This window comes from Bombina bombina, chromosome 1 (genome assembly GCF_027579735.1).
Source record: "Bombina bombina isolate aBomBom1 chromosome 1, aBomBom1.pri, whole genome shotgun sequence".
Taxonomy (NCBI): Eukaryota; Metazoa; Chordata; class Amphibia; order Anura; family Bombinatoridae; genus Bombina; species Bombina bombina.
The window spans coordinates 197,581,255-197,605,086 of NC_069499.1; the positions used below are offsets into that span (position 1 = coordinate 197,581,255).

General features: G+C 42.3%; 1 protein-coding gene across 1 annotated transcript in view; it reads left to right on the forward strand.

The window, feature by feature from the left end:
* MGA (MAX dimerization protein MGA) overlaps positions 1 to 23,832 on the forward strand; it is a 1,137,718-nt gene that overhangs the window by 256,874 nt on the left and 857,012 nt on the right. The window contains exon 8 of the mRNA XM_053697822.1: positions 8,104 to 8,756. Coding sequence (XP_053553797.1) covers positions 8,104 to 8,756 — 653 coding nt within the window. The remainder of the gene's footprint in view (positions 1 to 8,103; positions 8,757 to 23,832) is intronic.

Genomic DNA, 23,832 nt, shown 5'->3' on the forward strand with positions numbered 1-23,832 from the left:
ATCATCAAGGGGGAACCAGGAGTTCCCTAGCGATGTTGGAAGTCTCGAAGATATTTCGCTGGGCAGAGTCTCACTCTTGCCACCTGTCAGCGATTCACATCCCAGGCGTAGAGAACTGGGAGGCGGATTTCCTAAGTCACCAGACTTTTCATCCGGGAGAGTGGGAACTTCACCCGGAGGTATTTGCTCAACTGATTCGTCGTTGGGGCGAACCGGATCTGGATCTCATGGCATCTCGCCAGAACGCGAAGTTTCCTTGTTACGGATCCAGGTCCAGGGACCCGGGAGCGGTGCTGGTAGATGCATTAGCAGCCCCTTGGGTTTTCAACATAGCTTATGTGTTTCCACCATTTCCGTTGCTACCTCGGCTGATTGCCAGGATCAAACAGGAGAGGGCATCGGTGATTCTGGTGGCGCCTGCGTGGCCGCGCGGGATCTGGTATGCGGACCTAGTGGACATGTCGTCCTGTCCACCATGGTCTCTTCCTCTGAGGCAGGACCTTCTAATTCAGGGTCCTTTCAACCATCCAAACCTAATTTCTCTGAGGCTGACTGCCTGGAAATTGAACTCTTGATTCTATCAAAGCGTGGGTTTTCGGATTCGGTTATTGATACATTAATACAGGCTCGGAAACCTGTGACAAGAAAAATTTACCATAAGATATGGCGTAAATATTTATATTGGTGCGAATTCAAGAGTTACTCATGGAGTAAGGTTAGGATTCCTAGGATATTAGCTTTTCTACAAGAGGGTTTAGAAAAGGGTTTATCCGCTAGTTCGCTAAAGGGACAGATTTCAGCTCTGTCTATTCTTTTACACAAACGTCTGGCAGAGAATCCAGACGTCCAGGCCTTTTGTCAGGCTTTGGCTAGAATTAAGCCTGTGTTTAAAGCTGTTGCTCCTCCGTGGAGCTTAAACTTGGTTCTTAAAGTTCTTCAGGGTGTTCCGTTTGAACCCCTTCATTCCATTGATATTAAGCTTTTATCTTGGAAAGTTTTGTTTTTGATGGCTATTTCCTCGGCTCGAAGAGTCTCTGAGTTATCTGCCTTACATTGTGATTCTCCTTATCTGATCTTTCATTCAGACAAGGTAGTTCTGCGTACTAAACCTGGGTTTTTACCTAAGGTTGTTTCTAACAGGAATATCAATCAAGAGATTGTTGTTCCATCATTATGTCCTAATCCTTCAAAGAAGGAACGTCTTTTGCATAATCTAGACGTGGTCCGTGCTCTGAAGTTCTACTTACAGGCAACTAAAGATTTTAGACAAACTTCTCTGTTTGTCTTTACTCTGGACAGAGGAGAGGACAAAAGGCTTCGGCTACCTCTCTCTCTTTTTGGCTTCGTAGCATAATACGTTTAGCCTATGAGACTGCTGGACAGCAGCCTCCTGAAAGAATTACAGCTCATTCCACCAGAGCTGTGGCTTCCACCTGGGCCTTTAAGAATGAGGCCTCTGTTGAACAGATTTGCAAGGCTGCAACTTGGTCTTCACTTCATACTTTTTCCAAATTTTACAAATTTGACACTTTCGCTTCTTCGGAGGCTGGTTTTGGGAGAAAGGTTCTACAGGCAGTGGTTCCTTCTGTTTAATGTTCCTGCCTTGTCCCTCCCATCATCCGTGTACTTAGCTTTGCTATTGGTATCCCATAAGTAATGGATGACCCGTGGACTGAACACACTTAACAAGAGAAAACATAATTTATGCTTACCTGATAAATTTATTTCTCTTGTAGTGTGTTCAGTCCACGGCCCGCCCTGTCTTTTTAAGGCAGGTTCTAAATTTTAAAATTATAACTCCAGTCACCACTGCACCTTATAGTTTCTCCTTTCTTGTCTTGTTTCGGTCGAATGACTGGATATGACATGTGAGGGGAGGAGCTATATAGCAGCTCTGCTTGGGTGATCCTCTTGCAACTTCCTGTTGGGAAGGAGAATATATCCCATAAGTAATGGATGACCCGTGGACTGAACACACTACAAGAGAAATAAATTTATCAGGTAAGCATAAATTATGTTTTTTAGACCGGTGCGGTTAATTTGGTTTGTGAGGCATCGAATGAGATGGGCGGGGCCTATTTTCGCGCCTCAGTTGCGCAGTTGTTTTTCTCAAGCAATCAGCAAGCTCCAGATCCGGTGGGCCTTTGTGAGCTGTATTGGGCCAAAACGAAGGTTTAACCCGGTTTTACAGACCCCTGAGGGCAGGTAGGCACCACAGCAGAGCTGTGGCGAGGTGCAGGGGGTGCTTTTTTATTGAAATAACCGTTTTGTATTTTTCCGTTTTTTCCTGTAAGGGTTAAGTATTCCTTTCCTTGTGGGGCAAACTTAGCTGCAGAATTGGGATGCTTCTACCATAAAATTGGGACAATTTGATTGTTTTTAAGCAGTTTTGGAAAAATGGTATGCTTTTTTTCTCCTAAAGGCGCAATACCGTTTTTTAAGATTGTTATTTTTTCACTAAATAAAATGTTTTCAAGCCTGTTTGTGGTCATTACTAGCCTGTTTAACATGTCTGACATTGAGGAAAGCCAATGTTCCATGTGTTTAGAAGCCATTGTGGAATTCCCACTTAAAATGTATCCCTCATGTACTGAAAGGGCCTTACATTGCAAAGAACATATTTTAGCTGATAAAAGTATGTCGCAGGATGATTCTCAGTCAGAAGAGAATCAGGTTTTGCCATCTACTTTTCCCCAAGTGTCACATCCTTTAATGCCCGCACAAGCGACGCCAAGTACTTCTAGTGCGTCTAATTCTTTCACCCTGCAAGATATGGCCGCAGTTATGTCTACTACCCTCACAGAGTTTTTATTTAAACTGCCTGGTTTGCAGTAGGTCCGGTATGAGAGTAAATGCTGAGCCCTCTGACGCTTTATTGGCCATCTCCGATGTACCCTCACAATGCTCTGAATTGGGGTTAGGGGAATTGCTGTCTGAGGGAGAGCTTTCTGATTGAGGAAAGATTTTCCCTCAAACAGACTCAGATATGACGGCTTTTAAGTTTAAGCTTGAACACCTCCCCTTGTTACTCAGGGAGGTTTTAGCGACTCTGGATGACTGTGACCCTATTGTAATTCCTCCAGAGAAATTGTGTAAAATGGATAGATATCTAGAGGTTCCTTCTTACACTAATATTTTTCCTGTCCCTAAGAGGATTTCGGATATTGTTACTAAAGAATGGGATAGACCAGGCATTCCATTCTCTCCCCCTCCTACTTTTAAGAAAATGTTTCCCATATCTGACACTATTCGGGATTCGTGGCAGACGGTCCCTAAGGTGGAGGGAGCTGTTTCTACCCTAGCTAAGCGTACAACTATACCTATTGAGGACAGTTGTGCTTTCAAAGATCCTATGGATAAAAAATTAGAGGGTCTTCTAAAGAAAATATTTATTCATCAGAGTTTTCTTCTGCAACCTATAGCGTGCATTGTTCCTGTAACTACTGCAGCTGCTTTTTGGTTTGAGGCTCTTGAGGAGGCTCTTAAGGTTGAGACACCCCATTGGATGAGATTTTAGATAGAATTAAGGCTCTCAAGCTAGGTAATTCTTTTATTACAGATGCCGCTTTTCAACTGGCTAAATTAGCGGCAAAGAATTCAAGTTTTGCCATTTTGGCGCATAGAGCGTTATGGCTTAAGTCCTGGTCTGCTGAGGTGTCATCAAAATCTAAGCTATTAGCTATTCCTTTCAAGGGTAAGACCCTTTTCGTGCCTGAACTGAAGGAGATCATTTCCGACATCACTGGAGGAAAAGGCCATGCCCTTCCTCAGGATAAGACAAATAGAATGAGGGCCAAACAGAATAATATTCGTTCCTTTCGAAACTTCAAAGGTGGTCCCGCTACCTCCTCCCCTGCCACAAAGCAGGAGGGGAATTTTGCTCTATCCAAGTCTGTCTGGAGACCTAACCAGACCTGGAATAAAGGTAAACATGCCAAGAAGCCTGCTGCTGCTACCAAGACAGCATGAAGGGGCAGTCCCCGATCCGGGACCGGATCTGGTGGGGGGCAGACTTTCTCTCTTCGCTCAGGCTTGGGCAAGAGACGTTCAGGATTCCTGGGCATTAGAAATTGTGGCCCGGGGTATCTTCAAGAATCCAAAGATTCTCCTCCAAAGGGGAGATTTCATCTTTCACGGTTGTCAGTAAACCAGACAAAAAGAGAGGCGTTCTTACACTGTGTAGAAGACCTATATTCTCTGGGTGTAGAACAGGGGCAGTGGTTTTACTCCAATCTGTTTGTGGTCCCAAAAAAATAGGGAACCTTTTAGACCGATTTTAGATCTCAAGATCCTAAACAAATTTCTCAGAGTCCCATCCCTCAAGATGGAGACCATTCAGACTATTTTACCAATGATCCAGGAGGGTCAATATATGACCACTGTGGATTTGAAGGATGTGTATCTTCACATTCCTATCCACAAAGATCATCACCAGTTCCTCAGGTTCGCCTTCCTGGACAAGCATTACCAGTTTGTGTCTCTTCCCTTTGGGTTGGCCACAGCTCCCAAAATTTTCACAAAAGTGCTAGTGTCCCTTTTGGGGGTTCTAAGGCCGCGGGGCATAGCAGTGGCGCCTTATCTGGACGATATCTTAATTCAGGCGTCACCTTACCAACTAGCCAAATCTCACATGGACATCGTGTTGTCTTTTCTAAGATCTCACGGGTGGAAGGTGAACGTAAAGAAGAGTTCACTTATGCCCCTCTCAAGAGTTCCATTCCTGGGAACTCTGATAGATTCGGTAAACATGAACATTTTTCTGACGGGGGTCAGAAAATCAAAGATCTTAACCACCTGCCGAGCACTTCATTCCATTCCTCGGCCGTCAGTGGCTCAGTGTATGGAGGTAATTGGACTAATGGTAGCGGCAATGGACATAGTTCCGTTTGCTTGCTTGCATCTCAGACCACTGCAACTGTGCATGCTCAGACAGTGGAATGGGGATTATGCAAATTTATCTCCTCAGATACATCTGGATCAAGAGACCAGAGACTCTCTTCTTTGGTGGTTGTCACAGGATCATCTGTCCCAGGGAATGCGTTTCCGCAGGCCAGCATGGGTCATAGTGACGACGGACGCCAGCCTATTGGGCTGGGGTGCAGTCTGGAATTCCCTGAAAGCACAGGGTGTGTGGACTCAGGAAGAGGCTCTCCTTCCAATAAATATTCTAGAACTGAGAGCGATATTCAATGCGCTTCAGGCGTAGCCTCAGCTGGCTTCGGCCAGATTCATAAGATTCCAGTCGGACAATATCACGACTGTAGCATATATCAATCATCAGGGGGGAACAAAGGGTTCTCTAGCGATCATAGAGGTTTCCAATATAGTTTGATGGGCAGAGACTCACTCTTGCCATCTATCAGCAATCTATATCCCAGGTTGGAGAACTGGGAAGCAGATTTTCTAAGTCGTCAGACTTTTCATCCGGTGGAGTGGGAGCTCCATACGGAGGTGTTTGCAGAATTGATTCATCAATGGGGCACACCAGAATTGGATCTGATGGCATCTCGTCAGAATGCCAAACTTCCTTGTTATGGGTCCAGATCAAGGGATCCCCAAGCAGTACTAATAGATGCTCTAGCAGTACCTTGGTCGTTCAACCTGGCTTATGTGTTTCCACCATTTTCTCTCCTTCCTCGTCTGATTGCCAAAATCAAACAGGAAAGGGCTTTGGTGATTTTGATAGCACCTGTGTGGCCACGCAGGACTTGGTATGCAGACCTGGTGGAAATGTCATCTCTACCACTGTGGACACTGCCACTGAGACAGGACCTTCTCATTCAAGGTCCGTTCCAGTATCCAAATCTAATTTCTCTGCGGCTGACTGCCTGGAGATTGAACGCTTGATTTTATCTAAGCGGGGATTCTCTGAGTCGGTCATAGATACCTTGATTCATGCTCGAAAGCCTGTCACTAGGACAATTTACCATAAGATTTGGCGTGAATATCTTTATTGGTGCGAATCCAAAGGCTACTCATGGAGTAAGATCAGGATTCCTAGAGTTTTGTCCTTTCTCCAAGAAGGATTGGAGAAGGGGTTATCAGCTAGTTACCTAAAGGGACAGATATCTGCTTTATCAATTTTACTGCACAAGTGTCTGGCAGATGTTCTAGACGTTCAGTCGTTTTGTCAGGCTTTAGTTAGAATCAAGCCTGTGTTTAAACCTGTTGCTCCGCCATGGAGTTTGAATTTAGTTCTTAAAGTTCTTCAAGGGGTTCCGTTTGAACCTATGCATTCCATAGATATTAAGCTTCTATCTTGGAAAGTTCTGTTTTTAGTTGCTATCTCTTTGGCTCGAAGAGATTCTGAACTATCTGCATTGCAATGCGACTTGCCTTATCTTGTTTTCCATTCCGATAAGGTGGTTTTGCGTACCAAACCTGGATTTCTTCCTAAGGTTGTTACTAATAAGAATATTAATCAGGAAATTGTTGTTCCTTCTCTGTGTCCTAACCCTTCTTCTAAGAAGGAGCGTCTGTTACACAACTTGTACGTAGTTCGTGCTTTGAAGTTTTACTTGCAAGCGACCAAAGAATTCCGTCAAACATCTTCTCTGTTTTTTGTCTATTCTGGAAAACGTAGAGGTCAAAAAGCTACGGCTACCTCTCTTTCTTTTTGGCTGAAAAGCATCATCCGGTTGGCATACGAGACTGCTGAACAGCAGCCTCCTGAAAGGATTACAGCCCACTCTACTAGAGCGGTAGCTTCCACATGGGCTTTTAAAAACTATGCTTCTGTTGAACAGATTTGTAAGGCTGTGACTTGGTCTTCCTTTCATACCTTTTCGAAATTTTACAAATTTGATACTTTTGCTTCTTCGGAGGATATTTTTGGGATTAAAGTTCTTCAAGCAGTGGTGCCTTCTGTTTAGTCATCTGTCTTGTCCCTCCCGTTCATCCGTGTCCTGTAGCTTTGGTATTGTATCCCACAAGTAAAGGATGAATCCGTGGACTCGACGTATCTTATAGAAGAAAAGTAAATTTATGCTTACCTGATAAATTGATTTCTTCTATGATACGACGAGTCCACGGCCCGCCCTGTCATTTTAAGACAGATTATATTTTTTGATTTAAAACTTCAGTCACCTCTGCACCTTTTAGTTTCTCTTTTTTTCTTCCTATATCTTCGGTCGAATGACTGGGGGGTGGAGTCAAGGGAGGTGCTATATAGACAGCTCTGCTGTGGTGCTCTTTGCCACTTCCTGTTAGCAGGAGGATAATATCCCACAAGTAAAGGATGAATCCGTGGACTCGTATCATAGAAGAAATCAATTTACCAGGTAAGCAATAATGTACTTATTGTAATGGTAGTTTTCTTTAAATTTTTTCTCTATTGCAATGCAAGGTTCGGTTTTTTATTTTTTCGGTAAGGTTAGATTTTTGTATTTTTTTTTGAAGGTACCGTTAGTTTTTTTTTTTTAGTTTTTTTTTTTAGGTTCTTTTTAAAAATTTTTTTTTGGGGGTGTTAGGTTAGTGAGTATTTTACAGTTGAACTTGAGGCGGTTTAGGGGTTAATAGGGCAGAAGGGTATTTTTTGATGTGGGATGTGGCTGTTTAGGGGTTGATAGAGTAGTGGGGTATTTTGTGAATTGGGGTGTGGCAGTTTAGGGGTTAATATAGTGGAGGGGAATTTTGCGATGTGGGTGTGTGGCGATTTAGGGGTTAATAGAGTAGTGGGGTATTTTTGATGTTGGCATTTACGGGTTAATAGATTAGAGGGGTATTTTGTAAAGTGGGGGTGTGGCAGTTTAGGGGTTGATAGAGTAGTTTAGTACAATTGTTTCCTTCAGCCAAACTTCTTAAATGCGATTTGCGTTTCAGCGATTTCATTTACTTTTAACTTGTAATACCAGCGGATATTGCCACTCAACTCCACCCATAGAAAATATGGGAAGCGTAAATTATCATAACTTTGTGGAAATTAATTTGCGGTAATTTAAACAGCATGCCACTTGTGATATGGATTTGATCGCGTTCATGCTCCTCAAGCTAACTATATCGCTCCACTTGTAATCTGGCACTTAATGGGCACACCATTTGGCTGATTTTACTAACTTTTAATTATACACGTACACATAATCAAACTATGTTCTTAATTTTCAGGTAGTAGCTCTGAAACTTCCTTAAAGAACCGCTCCGCTTTCTGTAGTGATAAATTGGATGAGTATCTTGAAAATGAAGCCAAGCTCATGCAGAACTGTGAAGGTATTTCTCAAAATGAAAATGACTCTTCTGTTGTGTATCAGCTTCCAACCAAAAGCACCAGTTATGTGAAAACGCTGGATAGTGTGTTAAAGAAGCAAGTCTCATTGCCCCAGTCTTCAAAATCTGAAAACCTCACTTCAAAACCTCTCTCTGCATCTTCTACTAAAAAGCAATTAAATCCTGTAGGCAAGGCAAAAACACAAAAAGCTAAATCCAAACTTAAGTCTACTTTGCCATCTCCTGTAACTGTGAAAGAGAAGTCTCTGGCATGTGGCACACCAGAAAAGTCTGTGAAGACCATGTCAGAAGCTAACCATATTGAGGGTGTGGTGGCCAACTCTATTACATCTCAAGATGAATCCTTTTCACAGAATACTTATCAAGCCCAGCTACAAAGCTCTCAGCCTAGCAGCCCTCGGCATTCTGGTTTCTCAAAAGCATTCCTCAAGCTTCTTGATATGGAAAATTGCATCGTATGGGATGGAAAGCCACGAACCTATATTACAGAGGAACGTGCAGATATTGCTTTGGCTACAATACTCACAGCTCAGGTAAAGCTCTAATAATTTTGCAGTTTGCTTTTGATATTACAACTGTATATTAAATATATTTAAATACATTTAGGCACAATGAAATATTTTTTGTCTGAAAACGGACAGTTTTCTGATTAGACTAAATTACTTTTTGAAGACTTTAAAGGGGCTTTAAAGAAATTTACATTCATGGTTAAGAAAAATAAGGTTGAAGCACTTTATTTGGGCATTATAACGTGATAATAAAATGCTGTAGAAAATGCAGTTTTGAACAACTTTCCAATTTACTTCTGTTCTAAAATTTACCTTGAACGCTTGGTATTCTTTGTTGAACAGTAAACATAGGTAGGCTGATAGGCGCTTAGGAGCGTGCACATGGCCGAAGACACATGCACGTTTCTGAGCTCACCTAGGATTATTCTTTAAAAAAATATACCAAGAACTAAGCAAAATTGATAACAGAAGTAAATTGGATTTTCTTTCATGTAATTAGCAAGAGTCCATGAGCTAGTGACGTATGGGATATACATTCCTACCAGGAGGGGCAAAGTTTCCCAAACCTCAAAATGCCTATAAATACACCCCTCACCACACCCACAATTCAGTTTTACAAACTTTGCCTCCGATGGAGGTGGTGAAGTAAGTTTGTGCTAGATTCTACGTTGATATTCGCTCCGCAGCAAGTTGGGGCCCGGTTTTCCTCTCAGCGTGCAGTGAATGTCAGAGGGATGTGAGGAGTATTGCCTATTTGAATGCAGTGATCTCCTTCTAAGGGGTCTATTTCATAGGTTCTCTGTTATCGGTCGTAGAGATTCATCTCTTACCTCCCTTTTCAGATCGACGATATACTCTTATATATACCATTACCTCTACTGATTCTCGTTTCAGTACTGGTTTGGCTATCTACTATATGTAGATGAGTGTCCTGGGGTAAGTAAGTCTTATTTTTTGTGACACTCCTAGCTATGGTTGGGCACTTTGTTTATAAAGTTCTAAATATATGTATTCAAACATTTATTTGCCTTGACTCAGAATGTTCAACTTTCCTTATTTTTCAGACAGTCAGTTTCATATTTGGGATAATGCATTTTAATTTAACATTTTTCTTACCTTAAAATTTGACTTTTTCCCTGTGGGCTGTTAGGCTCGCGGGGGCTGAAAATGCTTCATTTTATTGCGTCATTCTTGGCGCGGACTTTTTTGGCGCAAAAATTCTATTTCCGTTTCCGGCGTCATACGTGTCGCCGGAAGTTGCGTCACTTTCTTCTGTTATGTGTGATCAGTCCACGGGTCATCATTACTTCTGGGATATAACTCCTCCCCAACAGGAAATGCAAGAGGATTCACCCAGCAGAGCTGCATATAGCTCCTCCCCCCTACGTCACTCCCAGTCATTCTCTTGCACCCAACGACTAGATAGGATGTGTGAGAGGACTATGGTGATTATACTTAGTTTTTATAACTTCAATCAAAAGTTTGTTATTTTACAATAGCACCGGAGCGTGTTATTGCCTCTCTGGCAGAGTTTGAAGAAGAATCTACCAGAGTTTTTACTATGATTTTAACCGGAGTAGTTAAGATCATATTGCTGTTTCTCGGCCATCTGAGGGAGGTAAAAGCTTCAGATCAGGGGACAGCGGGCAGATGAATCTGCATTGAGGTATGTAGCAGTTTTTATTTTCTGAATGGAATTGATGAGAAAATCCTGCCATACCGTTATAATGACATGTATGTATACTCTATACTTCAGTATTCTGGGGATGGTATTTCACTGGAATTACTCTGTTAAAAGTACATTAAACCTTTTTAATAGGTATTTATTATGTTAAACGTTTTTGCTGGAAGTAGAATCGTTTGCATTTTCTGAGGTACTGAGTGAATAAATGTTTGGGCATTATTTTTCCACTTGGCAGTTGCTTGTTTTAATTGTGACAGTTTAGTTTCTCTCTCACTGCTGTGTGTGAGGGGGAGGGGCCGTTTTTGGCGCTCTTTGCTACGCATCAAAAATTTCCAATCAGTTACTCTTGTATTTCCTGCATGATCCGGTTCATCTCTAACAGAACTCAGGGGTCTTCAAACTTCTTTGGAGGGAGGTAGATTCTCTCAGCAGAGCTGTGAGACTTATATTTGACTGTGATTAAAAAACGTTGCTCTGTAATTTTTATGCTTCAAATTTAATTATTGTTACTTTACTAATGGGAACAAACCTTTGCTAAAAGTTGTGTTGTTTTTAAGGATTGATGCTATAACTGTTTTTTTCAGTTCATTATTTCAACTGTCATTTAATCGTTTAGTGCTTCTTTGAGGCACAGTACGTTTTTGTTAAATAAGATTGAATTAACCAAGTTGCAAGTTTATTGCTAGTGTGTTAAACATGTCTGATTCAGAGGAAGATACCTGTGTCATTTGTTCCAATGCCAAGGTGGAGCCCAATAGAAATTTATGTACTAACTGTATTGATGCTACTTTAAATAAAAGCCAATCTGTACAAATTGAACAAATTTCACCAAACAGCGAGGGGAGAGTTATGCCGACTAACTCGCCTCAAGTGTCAGTACCTGCATCTCCCGCCCGGGAGGTGCGTGATATTGTGGCGCCTAGTACATCTGGGCGGCCATTACAGATAACATTACAAGATATGGCTACTGTTATGACCGAAGTTTTGGCTAAATTACCAGAACTAAGAGGCAAGCGTGATCACTCTGGGGTGAGAACAGAGTGCGCTGATAATACTAGGGCCATGTCTGATACTGCGTCACAGCTTGCAGAGCATGAGGACGGAGAGCTTCATTCTGTGGGTGACGGTTCTGATCCAAACAGATTGGATTCAGATATTTCAAATTTTAAATTTAAAGTAGAGAACCTCCGTGTATTACTAGGGGAGGTTTTAGCGGCTCTTAATGATTGTAACACTGTTGCAATACCAGAGAAATTGTGTAGGTTGGATAAATACTTTGCGGTACCGGCGAGTACTGACGTTTTTCCTATACCTAAGAGACTAACTGAAATTGTTACTAAGGAGTGGGATAGACCCGGTGTGCCGTTCTCACCCCCTCCAATATTTAGAAAGATGTTTCCAATAGACGCCACCACACGGGACTTATGGCAAACGGTCCCTAAGGTGGAGGGAGCAGTTTCTACTTTAGCTAAGCGTACCACTATCCCGGTGGAGGATAGCTGTGCTTTTTCAGATCCAATGGATAAAAAATTAGAGGGTTACCTTAAGAAAATGTTTGTTCAACAAGGTTTTATATTGCAACCCCTTGCATGCATCGCGCCGATTACGGCTGCGGCAGCATTTTGGATTGAGTCTCTGGAAGAGAACCTTAGTTCAGCTACGCTGGACGACATTACGGACAGGCTTAGAGTCCTTAAACTAGCTAATTCATTCATTTCGGAGGCCGTAGTACATTTAACCAAACTTACGGCTAAGAACTCAGGATTCGCCATTCAGGCACGTAGGGCGCTGTGGCTAAAATCCTGGTCAGCTGATGTGACTTCTAAGTCCAAATGACTTAATATACCTTTCAAGGGGCAAACTTTATTTGGGCCCGGTTTGAAAGAAATTATCGCTGACATTACAGGAGGTAAGGGCCACGCCCTGCCTCAAGACAAAGCCAAAGCTAAGGCTAGACAGTCTAATTTTCGTCCCTTTCGGAATTTCAAAGCAGGAGCAGCACCAACTTCCACTGCACCAAAACAGGAAGGAGCTGTTGCTCGTTACAGACAAGGCTGGAAACCTAACCAGTCCTGGAACAAGGGCAAGCAGGCCAGGAAACCTGCTGCTGCCCCAAAGACAGCATGAACCGAGGGCCCCCGATCCGGGACCGGATCTAGTGGGGGGCAGACTTTCTCTCTTCGCCCAGGCTTGGGCAAGAGATGTTCAGGATCCCTGGGCGCTAGAGATCATATCTCAGGGATACCTTCTAGACTTCAAATTCTCTCCCCCAAGAGGGAGATTTCATCGGTCAAGGTTGTCAACAAACCAGATAAAGAAAGAAGCGTTTCTACGCTGTGTACAAGATCTGTTATTAATGGGAGTGATCCATCCGGTTCCGCGGTCGGAACAAGGACAAGGGTTTTACTCAAACCTGTTTGTGGTTCCCAAAAAAGAGGGAACTTTCAGGCCAATCTTGGATTTAAAGATCCTAAACAAATTCCTAAGAGTTCCATCGTTCAAAATGGAAACTATTCGGACAATCTTACCCATGATCCAAAAGGGTCAGTACATGACCACAGTGGATTTAAAGGATGCTTACCTTCACATACCGATTCACAAAGATCATTACCGGTATCTAAGGTTTGCCTTCTTAGACAGGCATTACCAGTTTGTAGCTCTTCCATTCGGATTGGCTACGGCTCCAAGAATCTTCACAAAGGTTCTGGGTGCCCTTCTGGCGGTACTAAGACCGCGAGGAATTTCGGTAGCTCCGTACCTAGACGACATTCTGATACAAGCTTCAAGCTTTCAAACTGCCAAGTCTCATACAGAGTTAGTTCTGGCATTTCTAAGGTCGCATGGATGGAAAGTGAACGAAAAGAAGAGTTCTCTCTTTCCTCTCACAAGAGTTCCATTCTTGGGGACTCTTATAGATTCTGTAGAAATGAAGATTTATCTGACAGAAGACAGATTAACAAAGCTTCTAAATGCATGCCGTGTCCTTCATTCCATTCAACTCCCGTCAGTAGCTCAATGCATGGAGGTGATCGGCTTAATGGTAGCAGCAATGGACATAGTACCCTTTGCACGTCTACATCTCAGACCGCTGCAATTGTGCATGCTGAGTCAGTGGAATGGGGATTACTCAGACTTGTCCCCTACTCTGAATCTGGATCAAGAGACCAGAAACTCTCTTCTATGGTGGCTTTCTCGGCCACACCTGTCCAGGGGGATGCCATTCAGCAGGCCGGACTGGACAATTGTAACAACAGACGCCAGCCTACTAGGTTGGGGCGCTGTCTGGAATTCTCTGAAGGCTCAGGGACAATGGAGTCAGGAGGAAAGTCTCCTGCCAATAAACATTCTGGAATTGAGAGCAGTTCTCAATGCCCTTCTGGCTTGGCCCCAGTTAAAAACTCGGGGGTTCATCAGGTTTCAGTCGGACAACATCACGACTGTAGCTTACATCAACCATCAGGGAGGGACAAGAAGCTCCCTAGCAATGATGGAAGTATCAAGGATAATTCGCTGGGCAGAGTCTCACTCTTGCCACCTGTCAGCAATCCACATCCCGGGAGTGGAGAACTGGGAGGCGGATTTCTTGAGTCGCCAGACTTTTCATCCGGGGGAGTGGGAACTTCATCCGGAGGTCTTTGCCCAAATACTTCGACGTTGGGGCAAACCAGAGATAGATCTCATGGCGTCTCACCAGAACGCCAAACTTCCTCGCTACGGGTCCAGATCCAGGGATCCGGGAGCGGTTCTGATAGATGCTTTGACAGCACCTTGGAACTTCGGGATGGCTTATGTGTTTCCACCCTTCCTGCTGCTTCCTCGATTGATTGCCAAAATCAAACAGGAGAGAGCATCAGTGATTCTAATAGCGCCTGCATGGCCACGCAGGACTTGGTATGCAGATCTAGTGGACATGTCATCCTGTCCGCCTTGGTCTCTACCTCTAAGACAGGACCTTCTGATACAGGGTCCATTCAAACATCAAAATCTAACTTCTCTGAAGCTGACTGCTTGGAAATTGAACGCTTGATTTTATCAAAACGTGGGTTTTCTGAGTCGGTTATTGATACCCTGATACAGGCTAGGAAGCCTGTTACCAGAAGGATTTACCATAAGATATGGCGTAAATACCTATACTGGTGCGAATCCAAAGGTTACTCCTGGAGTAAGGTTAGGATTCCTAGGATATTGTCTTTTCTACAAGAAGGTTTAGAAAAGGGTTTATCGGCTAGCTCATTAAAGGGACAGATCTCAGCTCTGTCCATCTTGTTACACAGGCGTCTGTCAGAAAATCCAGACGTCCAGGCCTTTTGTCAGGCTTTAGCTAGGATCAAGCCTGTGTTTAAAACTGTTGCTCCGCCATGGAGTTTAAACCTTGTTCTTAACGTTCTACAAGGAGTTCCGTTTGAACCCCTTCATTCCATTGATATAAAGTTGTTATCTTGGAAAGTGTTATTTTTAATGGCTATTTCTTCGGCTCGGAGAGTCTCTGAGTTATCAGCTTTACATTGTGATTCTCCTTATTTGATTTTTCATTCAGATAAGGTAGTTCTGCGTACTAAACCTGGGTTCTTACCTAAGGTAGTAACTAACAGGAACATCAATCAAGAGATCGTGGTTCCTTCCCTGTGCCCGAATCCTTCTTCAAAGAAGGAACGTCTTCTACACAATCTGGATGTAGTTCGTGCCCTCAAGTTCTACTTGCAGGCAACTAAGGATTTTCGACAAACGTCTTCCCTGTTTGTCGTGTACTCTGGTCAGAGGAGAGGTCATAAGGCTTCGGCTACCTCTCTCTCCTTCTGGCTTCGTAGCATAATTCGTTTAGCCTATGAGACTGCTGGACAGCAGCCTCCTGAAAGAATTACAGCTCATTCTACTAGAGCTGTGGCTTCCACTTGGGCCTTTAAGAATGAGGCCTCTGTTGAACAGATTTGCAAGGCTGCAACTTGGTCTTCGCTTCATACTTTTTCCAAATTTTACAAATTTGACACTTTTGCTTCTTCGGAGGCTATTTTTGGGAGAAAGGTTCTTCAGGCAGTGGTTCCTTCTGTATAATGAGCCTGCCTATCCCTCCCGTCATCCGTGTACTTTTGCTTTGGTATTGGTATCCCAGAAGTAATGATGACCCGTGGACTGATCACACATAACAGAAGAAAACATAATTTATGCTTACCTGATAAATTCCTTTCTTCTGTTGTGTGATCAGTCCACGGCCCGCCCTGTTTTTAAGGCAGGTAAATATTTTTTAAATTATACTCCAGTCACCACTTCACCCTTGGTTTCTCCTTTCTCGTTGATTCTTGGTCGAATGACTGGGAGTGACGTAGGGGGGAGGAGCTATATGCAGCTCTGCTGGGTGAATCCTCTTGCATTTCCTGTTGGGGAGGAGTTATATCCCAGAAGTAATGATGACCCGTGGACTGATCACACAACAGAAGAAAGGAATTTATCAGGTAAGCATAAATTATGTTTTTTGACGTTATTTTGCGCCAAAAATGTCGGCGTTCCGGATGTGGCGTCATTTTTGGCGCCAAAAAGCATTTAGGCGCCAAATAATGTGGGCGTCTTATTTGGCGCGAAAAAATATGGGCGTCACTCTTGTCTCCACATTATTTAAGTCTCATTTTTTATTGCTTCTGGTTGCTAGAAGCTTGTTCTTTGGCATTTTTTCCCATTCCTGAAACTGTCATTTAAGGAATTTGATCAATTTTGCTTTATATATATGTTGTTTATTCTCTTACATATTGCAAGATGTCTCACGTTGCATCTGAGTCAGAAGATACTACAGGAAAATCGCTGTCAAGTGCTGAATCTACCAAAGCTAAGTGTATCTGCTGTAAACTTTTGGTAGCTATTCCTCCAGCTGTTGTTTGTATTGATTGTCATGACAAACTTGTTAAAGCAGATAATATTTCCTTTAGTAAAGTACCATTGCCTGTTGCAGTTCCTTCAACATCTAAGGTGCAGAATGTTCCTGATAATATAAGAGATTTTGTTTCTGAATCCATAAAGAAGGCTATGTCTGTTATTTCTCCTTCTAGTAAACATAAAAAATCTTTTAAAACTTCTCTCCCTACAGATGAATTTTTAACTGAACATCATCATTCTGATTCTGATGATTCCTCTGGTTCAGAGGATTCTGTCTCAGAGGTTGATGCTGATAAATCTTCATATTTATTTAAAATGGAATTTATTCGTTCTTTACTTAAAGAAGTCCTAATTGCTTTAGAAATAGAGGATTCTGGTCCTCTTGATACTAAATCTAAACGTTTAAATAAGGTTTTTAAAACTCCTGTAGTTATTCCAGAAGTTTTTCCTGTCCCTGATGCTATTTCTGCAGTAATTTCCAAAGAATGGGATAATTTGGGTAATTCATTTACTCCTTCTAAACGTTTTAAGCAATTATATCCTGTGCCGCCTGACAGATTAGAATTTTGGGACAAGATCCCTAAAGTTGATGGGGCTATTTCTACCCTTGCTAAACGTACTACTATTCCTACGTCAGATGGTACTTCGTTTAAGGATCCTCTAGATAGGAAAATGGAGTCCTTTCTAAGAAAAGCTTATCTGTGTTCAGGTAATCTTCTTAGACCTGCTATATCTTTGGCTGATGTTGCTGCAGCTTCAACTTTTTGGTTGGAAACTTTAGCGCAACAAGTAACACATCGTGATTCTCATGATATTATTATTCTTCTTCAACATGCTAATAATTTTATCTGTGATGCCATTTTTGATATTATCAGAGTTGATGTCAGGTTTATGTCTCTAGCTATTTTAGCTAGAAGAGCTTTATGGCTTAAAACTTGGAATGCTGATATGGCTTCTAAATCAACTTTACTTTCCATTTCTTTCCAGGGTAACAAATTATTTGGTTCTCAGTTGGATTCCATTATTTCAACTGTTACTGGTGGGAAAGGAACTTTTTTACCACAGGATAAAAAATCTAAAGGTAAAAACAGGGCTAATAATAGTTTTCGTTCCTTTCGTTTCAACAAAGAACAAAAGCCTGATCCTTCATCCTCAGGAGCAGTTTCAGTTTGGAGACCATCTCCAGTCTGGAATAAATCCAAGCCAGCTAGAAAGGCAAAGCCTGCTTCTAAGTCCACATGAAGGTGCGGCCCTCATTCCAGCTCAGCTGGTAGGGGGCAGGTTACGTTTTTTCAAAGAAATTTGGGTCAATTCTGTTAACAATCTTTGGATTCAGAGCATTGTTTCAGAAGGGTACAGAATTTGTTTCAAGTTGAGACCTCCTGCAAAGAGATTTTTTCTTTCCCGTGTCCCAGTAAATCCAGTAAAAGCTCAAGCATTTCTGAAATGTGTTTCAGATCTAGAGTTGACTGGAGTAATTATGCCAGTTCCAGTTTCGGAACAGGGGATGGGGTTTTATTCAAATCTCTTCATTGTACCAAAGAAGGAGAATTCCTTCAGACCAGTTCTGGATCTAAAAATATTGAATCGTTATGTAAGGATACCAACGTTCAAGATGGTAACTGTAAGGACTATCTTATCTTTTGTTCAGCAAGGGAATTATATGTCCACAATAGATTTACAGGATGCATATCTGCATATTCCGATTCATCCAGATCACTATCAGTTTCTGAGATTCTCTTTCCTAGACAAGCATTACGAGTTTGTGGCTCTGCCGTTTGGCCTAGCTACAGCTCCAAGAATTTTTACAAAGGTTCTCGGTGCCCTGCTGTCTGTAATCAGAGAACAGGGTATTGTGGTATTTCCTTATTTGGACGATATCTTGGTACTTGCTCAGTCTTTACATTTAGCAGAATCTCATACGAATCGACTTGTGTTGTTTCTTCAAGATCATGGTTGGAGGATCAATTTACCAAAAAGTTCTTTGATTCCTCAGACAAAGGTAACCTTTCTGGGTTTCCAGATGGATTCAGTGTCCATGACTCTGTCTTTAACAGACAAGAGACGTTTAAAATTGATTACAGCTTGTCGAAACCTTCAGTCACAATCATTCCCTTCGGTAGCCTTATGCATGGAAATTCTAGGTCTTATGACTGCTGCATCGGACGCGATCCCCTTTGCTCGTTTTCACATGCAACCTCTTCAGCTCTGTATGCTGAAGCAATGGTGCAAGGATTACACGAAGATATCTCAATTAATATCTTTAAAACCGATTGTTCGACACTCTCTAACATGGTGGACAGATCACCATCGTTTAATTCAGGGGGCTTCTTTTGTGCTTCCGACCTGGACTGTAATTTCAACAGATGCAAGTCTCACAGGTTGGGGAGCTGTGTGGGGATCTCTGACGGCACAAGGAGTTTTGGAATCTCAGGAGGTGAGATTACCGATCAATATTTTGGAACTCCGTGCAATTTTCAGAGCTCTTCAGTTTTGGCCTCTTCTGAAGAGAGAATCGTTCATTTGTTTTCAGACAGACAATGTCACAACTGTGGCATACATCAATCATCAAGGAGGGACTCACAGTCCTCTGGCTATGAAAGAAGTATCTCGAATTTTGGTTTGGGCGGAATCCAGCTCCTGTCTAATCTCTGCGGTTCATATTCCAGGTGTAGACAATTGGGAAGCGGATTATCTCAGTCGCCAAACGTTGCATCCGGGCGAATGGTCTCTTCACCCAGAGGTATTTCTTCAGAATGTTCAAATGTGGGAACTTCCAGAAATAGATCTGATGGCGTCCCATCTAAACAAGAAACTTCCCAGGTATCTGTCCAGATCCCGGGATCCTCAGGCGGAGGCAGTGGATGCATTATCACTTCCCTGGAAGTATCATCCTGCCTATATCTTTCCGCCTCTAGTTCTTCTTCCAAGAGTAATCTCCAAGATTCTGAAGGAATGCTCGTTTGTTCTGCTGGTAGCTCCGGCATGGCCTCACAGGTTTTGGTATGCGGATCTTGTCCGGATGGCCTCTTGCCAACCGTGGACTCTTCCGTTAAGACCAGACCTTCTGTCACAAGGTCCTTTTTTCCATCAGGATCTGAAATCCTTAAATTTAAAGGTATGGAGATTGAACGCTTGATTCTTGGTCAAAGAGGTTTCTCTGACTCTGTGATTAATACTATGTTATAGGCTCGTAAATCTGTATCTCGAGAGATATATTATAGAGTCTGGAAGACTTATATTTCTTGGTGTCTTTCTCATCATTTTTCCTGGCATTCTTTTAGAATACCGAGAATTTTACAGTTCCTTCAGGATGGTTTAGATAAGGGTTTGTCCGCAAGTTCTTTGAAAGGACAAATCTCTGCTCTTTCTGTTCTTTTTCACAGAAAGATTGCTATTCTTCCTGATATTCATTGTTTTGTACAAGCTTTGGTTCGTATAAAACCTGTCATTAAGTCAATTTCTCCTCCTTGGAGTTTGAATTTGGTTCTGGGAGCTCTTCAAGCTCCTCCGTTTGAACCTATGCATTCATTGGACATTAAATTACTTTCTTGGAAAGTTTTGTTCCTTTTGGCCATCTCTTCTGCCAGAAGAGTTTCTGAATTATCTGCTCTTTCTTGTGAGTCTCCTTTTCTGATTTTTTATCAGGATAAGGCGGTGTTGCGAACTTCTTTTGAATTTTTACCTAAAGTTGTGAATTCCAACAACATTAGTAGAGAAATTGTGGTTCCTTCATTATGTCCTAATCCTAAGAATTCTAAGGAGAAATCATTGCATTCTTTGGATGTAGTTAGAGCTTTGAAATATTATGTTGAAGCTACGAAATCTTTTCGTAACACTTCTAGTCTATTTGTTATCTTTTCCGGTTCTAGAAAAGGCCAGAAAGCTTCTGCCATTTCTTTGGCATCTTGGTTGAAATCTTTAATTCATCTTGCCTATGTTGAGTCGGGTAAAACTCCGCCTCAGAGAATTACAGCTCATTCTACTAGGTCAGTTTCTACTTCCTGGGCGTTTAGGAATGAAGCTTCGGTTGACCAGATCTGCAAAGCAGCGACTTGGTCCTCTTTGCATACTTTTACTAAATTCTACCATTTTGATGTATTTTCTTCTTCTGAAGCAGTTTTTGGTAGAAAAGTACTTCAGGCAGCGGTTTCAGTTTGAATCTTCTGCTTATGTTTTTCGTTAAACTTTATTTTGGGTGTGGATTATTTTCAGCAGGAATTGGCTGTCTTTATTTTATCCCTCCCTCTCTAGTGACTCTTGTGTGGAAAGATCCACTTCTTGGGTAGTCATTATCCCATACGTCACTAGCTCATGGACTCTTGCTAATTACATGAAAGAAAACATAATTTATGTAAGAACTTACCTGATAAATTCATTTCTTTCATATTAGCAAGAGTCCATGAGGCCCGCCCTTTTTTTGTGGTGGTTATGATTTTGTATAAAGCACAATTATTCCAATTCCTTATTTTATATGCTTTCGCACTTTTTTATCACCCCACTTCTTGGCTATTCGTTAAACTGAATTGTGGGTGTGGTGAGGGGTGTATTTATAGGCATTTTGAGGTTTGGGAAACTTTGCCCCTCCTGGTAGGAATGTATATCCCATACGTCACTAGCTCATGGACTCTTGCTAATATGAAAGAAATGAATTTATCAGGTAAGTTCTTACATAAATTATGTTTTTTTTTTTTTTTTAAATGCTTTATCCAATTGATTTAAGTTTATAGGGCCATTATAGTGATGAAATTGCATGCTCTAATTTGTTAGCCGTTTAACCCCAAAGGCAGTATGTTAGCAATGTTTTGAGGATGCAGATCCTTCAAAACTAACAGGATAAAATAGATTCATCAGTTCTTCTTGCAAGTGGTTTAACCAGCAGAAAAACATTGACCCAAAGTGAATATAAATTGTTTTCTCATTGAATGATTTCATGGACATGAAAATAAAATAAAAACAATATACTAAAGGGACCTATCTGGTGGTTAGTGGCTACACAAAAATATGTCACTCATCATTGGCTCACCAGATAAGAGCTTTTTCTCTTGTAAGATGTATCGAGTCCACGGATTCATCCATACTTGTGGGATATTCTCCTTCCCTACAGGAAGTGGCAGACAGAGCACCCACAGCAGAGCTGTCTATATAGCTCCTCCCTTAGCTCCACCCCCCAGTCATTCTCTCTGCCTGCTTAACTGCTAGGAAGGGCAAAGTGAATGTGGTGACAAAAATGTTAGTTTTTATTTTCTCAAGCAAAATTTCGTTATTTTAAATGGTACCGGTGTGTACTATTTATTCTCTGGCAGAAAAGGATGAAGATTTCTGCAAGGAGGATGATGATCTTAGCATTTTGTAACTAAGATCCACTGCTGTTCTCACAAGGGCTGAAGAGTACAGGAAAACTTCAGTTGGGGGAACAGTTTGCAGGCTAAACTGCATTAAGGTATGTTCAGTCTATTTTTTTCTAGACAGACTGTGTTATTTCTAGAAAAGGCTGGCAATATCCCCATGAGGGAAAGGTAAGCTTTATTCAGTAAAAGAGGAATCCAAGCTTGTATAAAGGGCTCATAGTTTCTGGTGACACTGATAGGACTAAACGTTTTGGTTTAATTACAAATAAAACGTTTTTTGAGGGACTTTAAGGGGTCATTGTGGCTTGTTTAAGGGTTATTAACCCACATGGCTAGTTTAAGAAACACTCTGTGTTGTTTTTTAGGCCCCATAACTTCGAGTGAGGTGGTAGTGGCCTATTTTCATTTGCACAGTTTATTTACCTCAGAAGCATCCAGCTACTTCTCCAGAGATTCCTGCTATATTTGAGGGCTGTAAAGAGGTTTTTCCTCCCACAAATCATTCCTAAAGGGCAGGTAGGCGCCTCAGCAGTGCTGTGGCAAGGTGCTGAACGTTATTTTACCGTTTTTTAAGTTTTTTCAATCCGGTTTTTACATTAAGGGGTTAATTGTTTATTTGCATAGTGGTGCAAAGTTACTAAGGCTTTATGATGCTACTGTAAAAATTCGATTGGAAGGTGAACATAAAAAAGAGTTCTCTCGTCCCTCTCACAAGAGTTTCCTTCCTAGGGACTCTGATAGACTCGGTAGAAATGAAAATATTTCTGAATGAGGTCAGAAAATCAAAACTTTTAATCACTTGCCGAGCTCTTCATTCCATTCCTCGGCCATCAGTGGCTCAGTGTATGGAGGTAATCGGACTTATAGTAGCGGCAATGGACATAGTTCCTTATGCCCGCCTACACCTCAGACCACTGCAACTATGCATGCTCAAACAGTGGAATGGGGATTATGCAGATTTATCTCCTCAACTGCATCTGGACCAAGAGACCAGAGATTCTCTTCTCTGGTGGTTGTCTCAGGACCACCTGTCTCAGGGAATATGTTTCCGCAGGCCAGAGTGGCTCATAGTAACGACAGATGCCAGCCTGCTAGGCTGGGGTGCAGTCTGGAAATCCCTGAAAGCACAGGGCTTATGGTCTCGGGAGGAATCTCTCCTCCCAATAAAAATTCTAGAACTGAGAGCGATATTCAATGCGCTTCAGGCGTGGCCTCAGCTAGCTGCGGCCAAATTCATCAGATTTCAGTCGGACAACATCACGACTGTAGCCTATATCAATCATCAAGGAGGAACACGGAGTTCTCTAGCGATGATGGAGGTAACCAAAATTATCCGATGGGCGGAGGATCACTCTTGCCATCTCTCAGCAATCCATATCCCAGGGGTAGAGAACTGGGAGGCGGATTTCCTAAGTCTTCAGACTTTTCATCCGGGGGAGTGGGAGCTCCATCCGGAGGTATTTGCCCAGCTGACTCAGCTATGGGGCACACCAGAATGGGATCTGATGGCGTCCCGACAGAACGCCAAACTTCCGCGTTACGGGTCCAGGTCCCGGGATCCCCAGGCAGTACTGATAGATGCTCTAGCAGTGCCCTGGTCCTTCAATCTGGCTTATGTATTTCCATCGTTTCCTCTCCTCCCACGTCTGGTTGCCAGAATCAAGCAGGAGAGAGCTTCAGTGATTCTGATAGCGCCTGCATGGCCACACAGGACTTGGTATGCAGACCTGGTGGACATGTCATCTGTTCCACCGTGGACTCTGCCAATGAGGCAGGACCTTCTAATCCAAGGTCCGTTCAAGCATCCAAATCTAATTTCTCTGCATTTGACTGCTTGGAGATTGAACGCCTGATTCTATCAAAGCGTGGTTTCTCTGAGTCGGTCATTGATACCCTGATTCAGGCTAGAAAGCCTGTCACCATGAAAATCTATCATAAGATTTGGCACAATTATCTTTGTTGGTGTGAATCCAAGGGTTACTCATGGAGTAAGATTAGGATTCCTAGAATTTTGTCCTTTCTCCAAGAAGGATTGGAGAAGGGATTATCAGCTAGTTCCTTAAAGGGACAATTATCTGTTTTGTCTATTCTTTTACACAAACGTCTGACAGATGTCCCAGACGTTCAAGCGTTTAGTCAGACCTTAGTCAGGATCAAGCCTGTATTTAAACCTGTTGCTCCGCCATGGAGCCTAAACTTG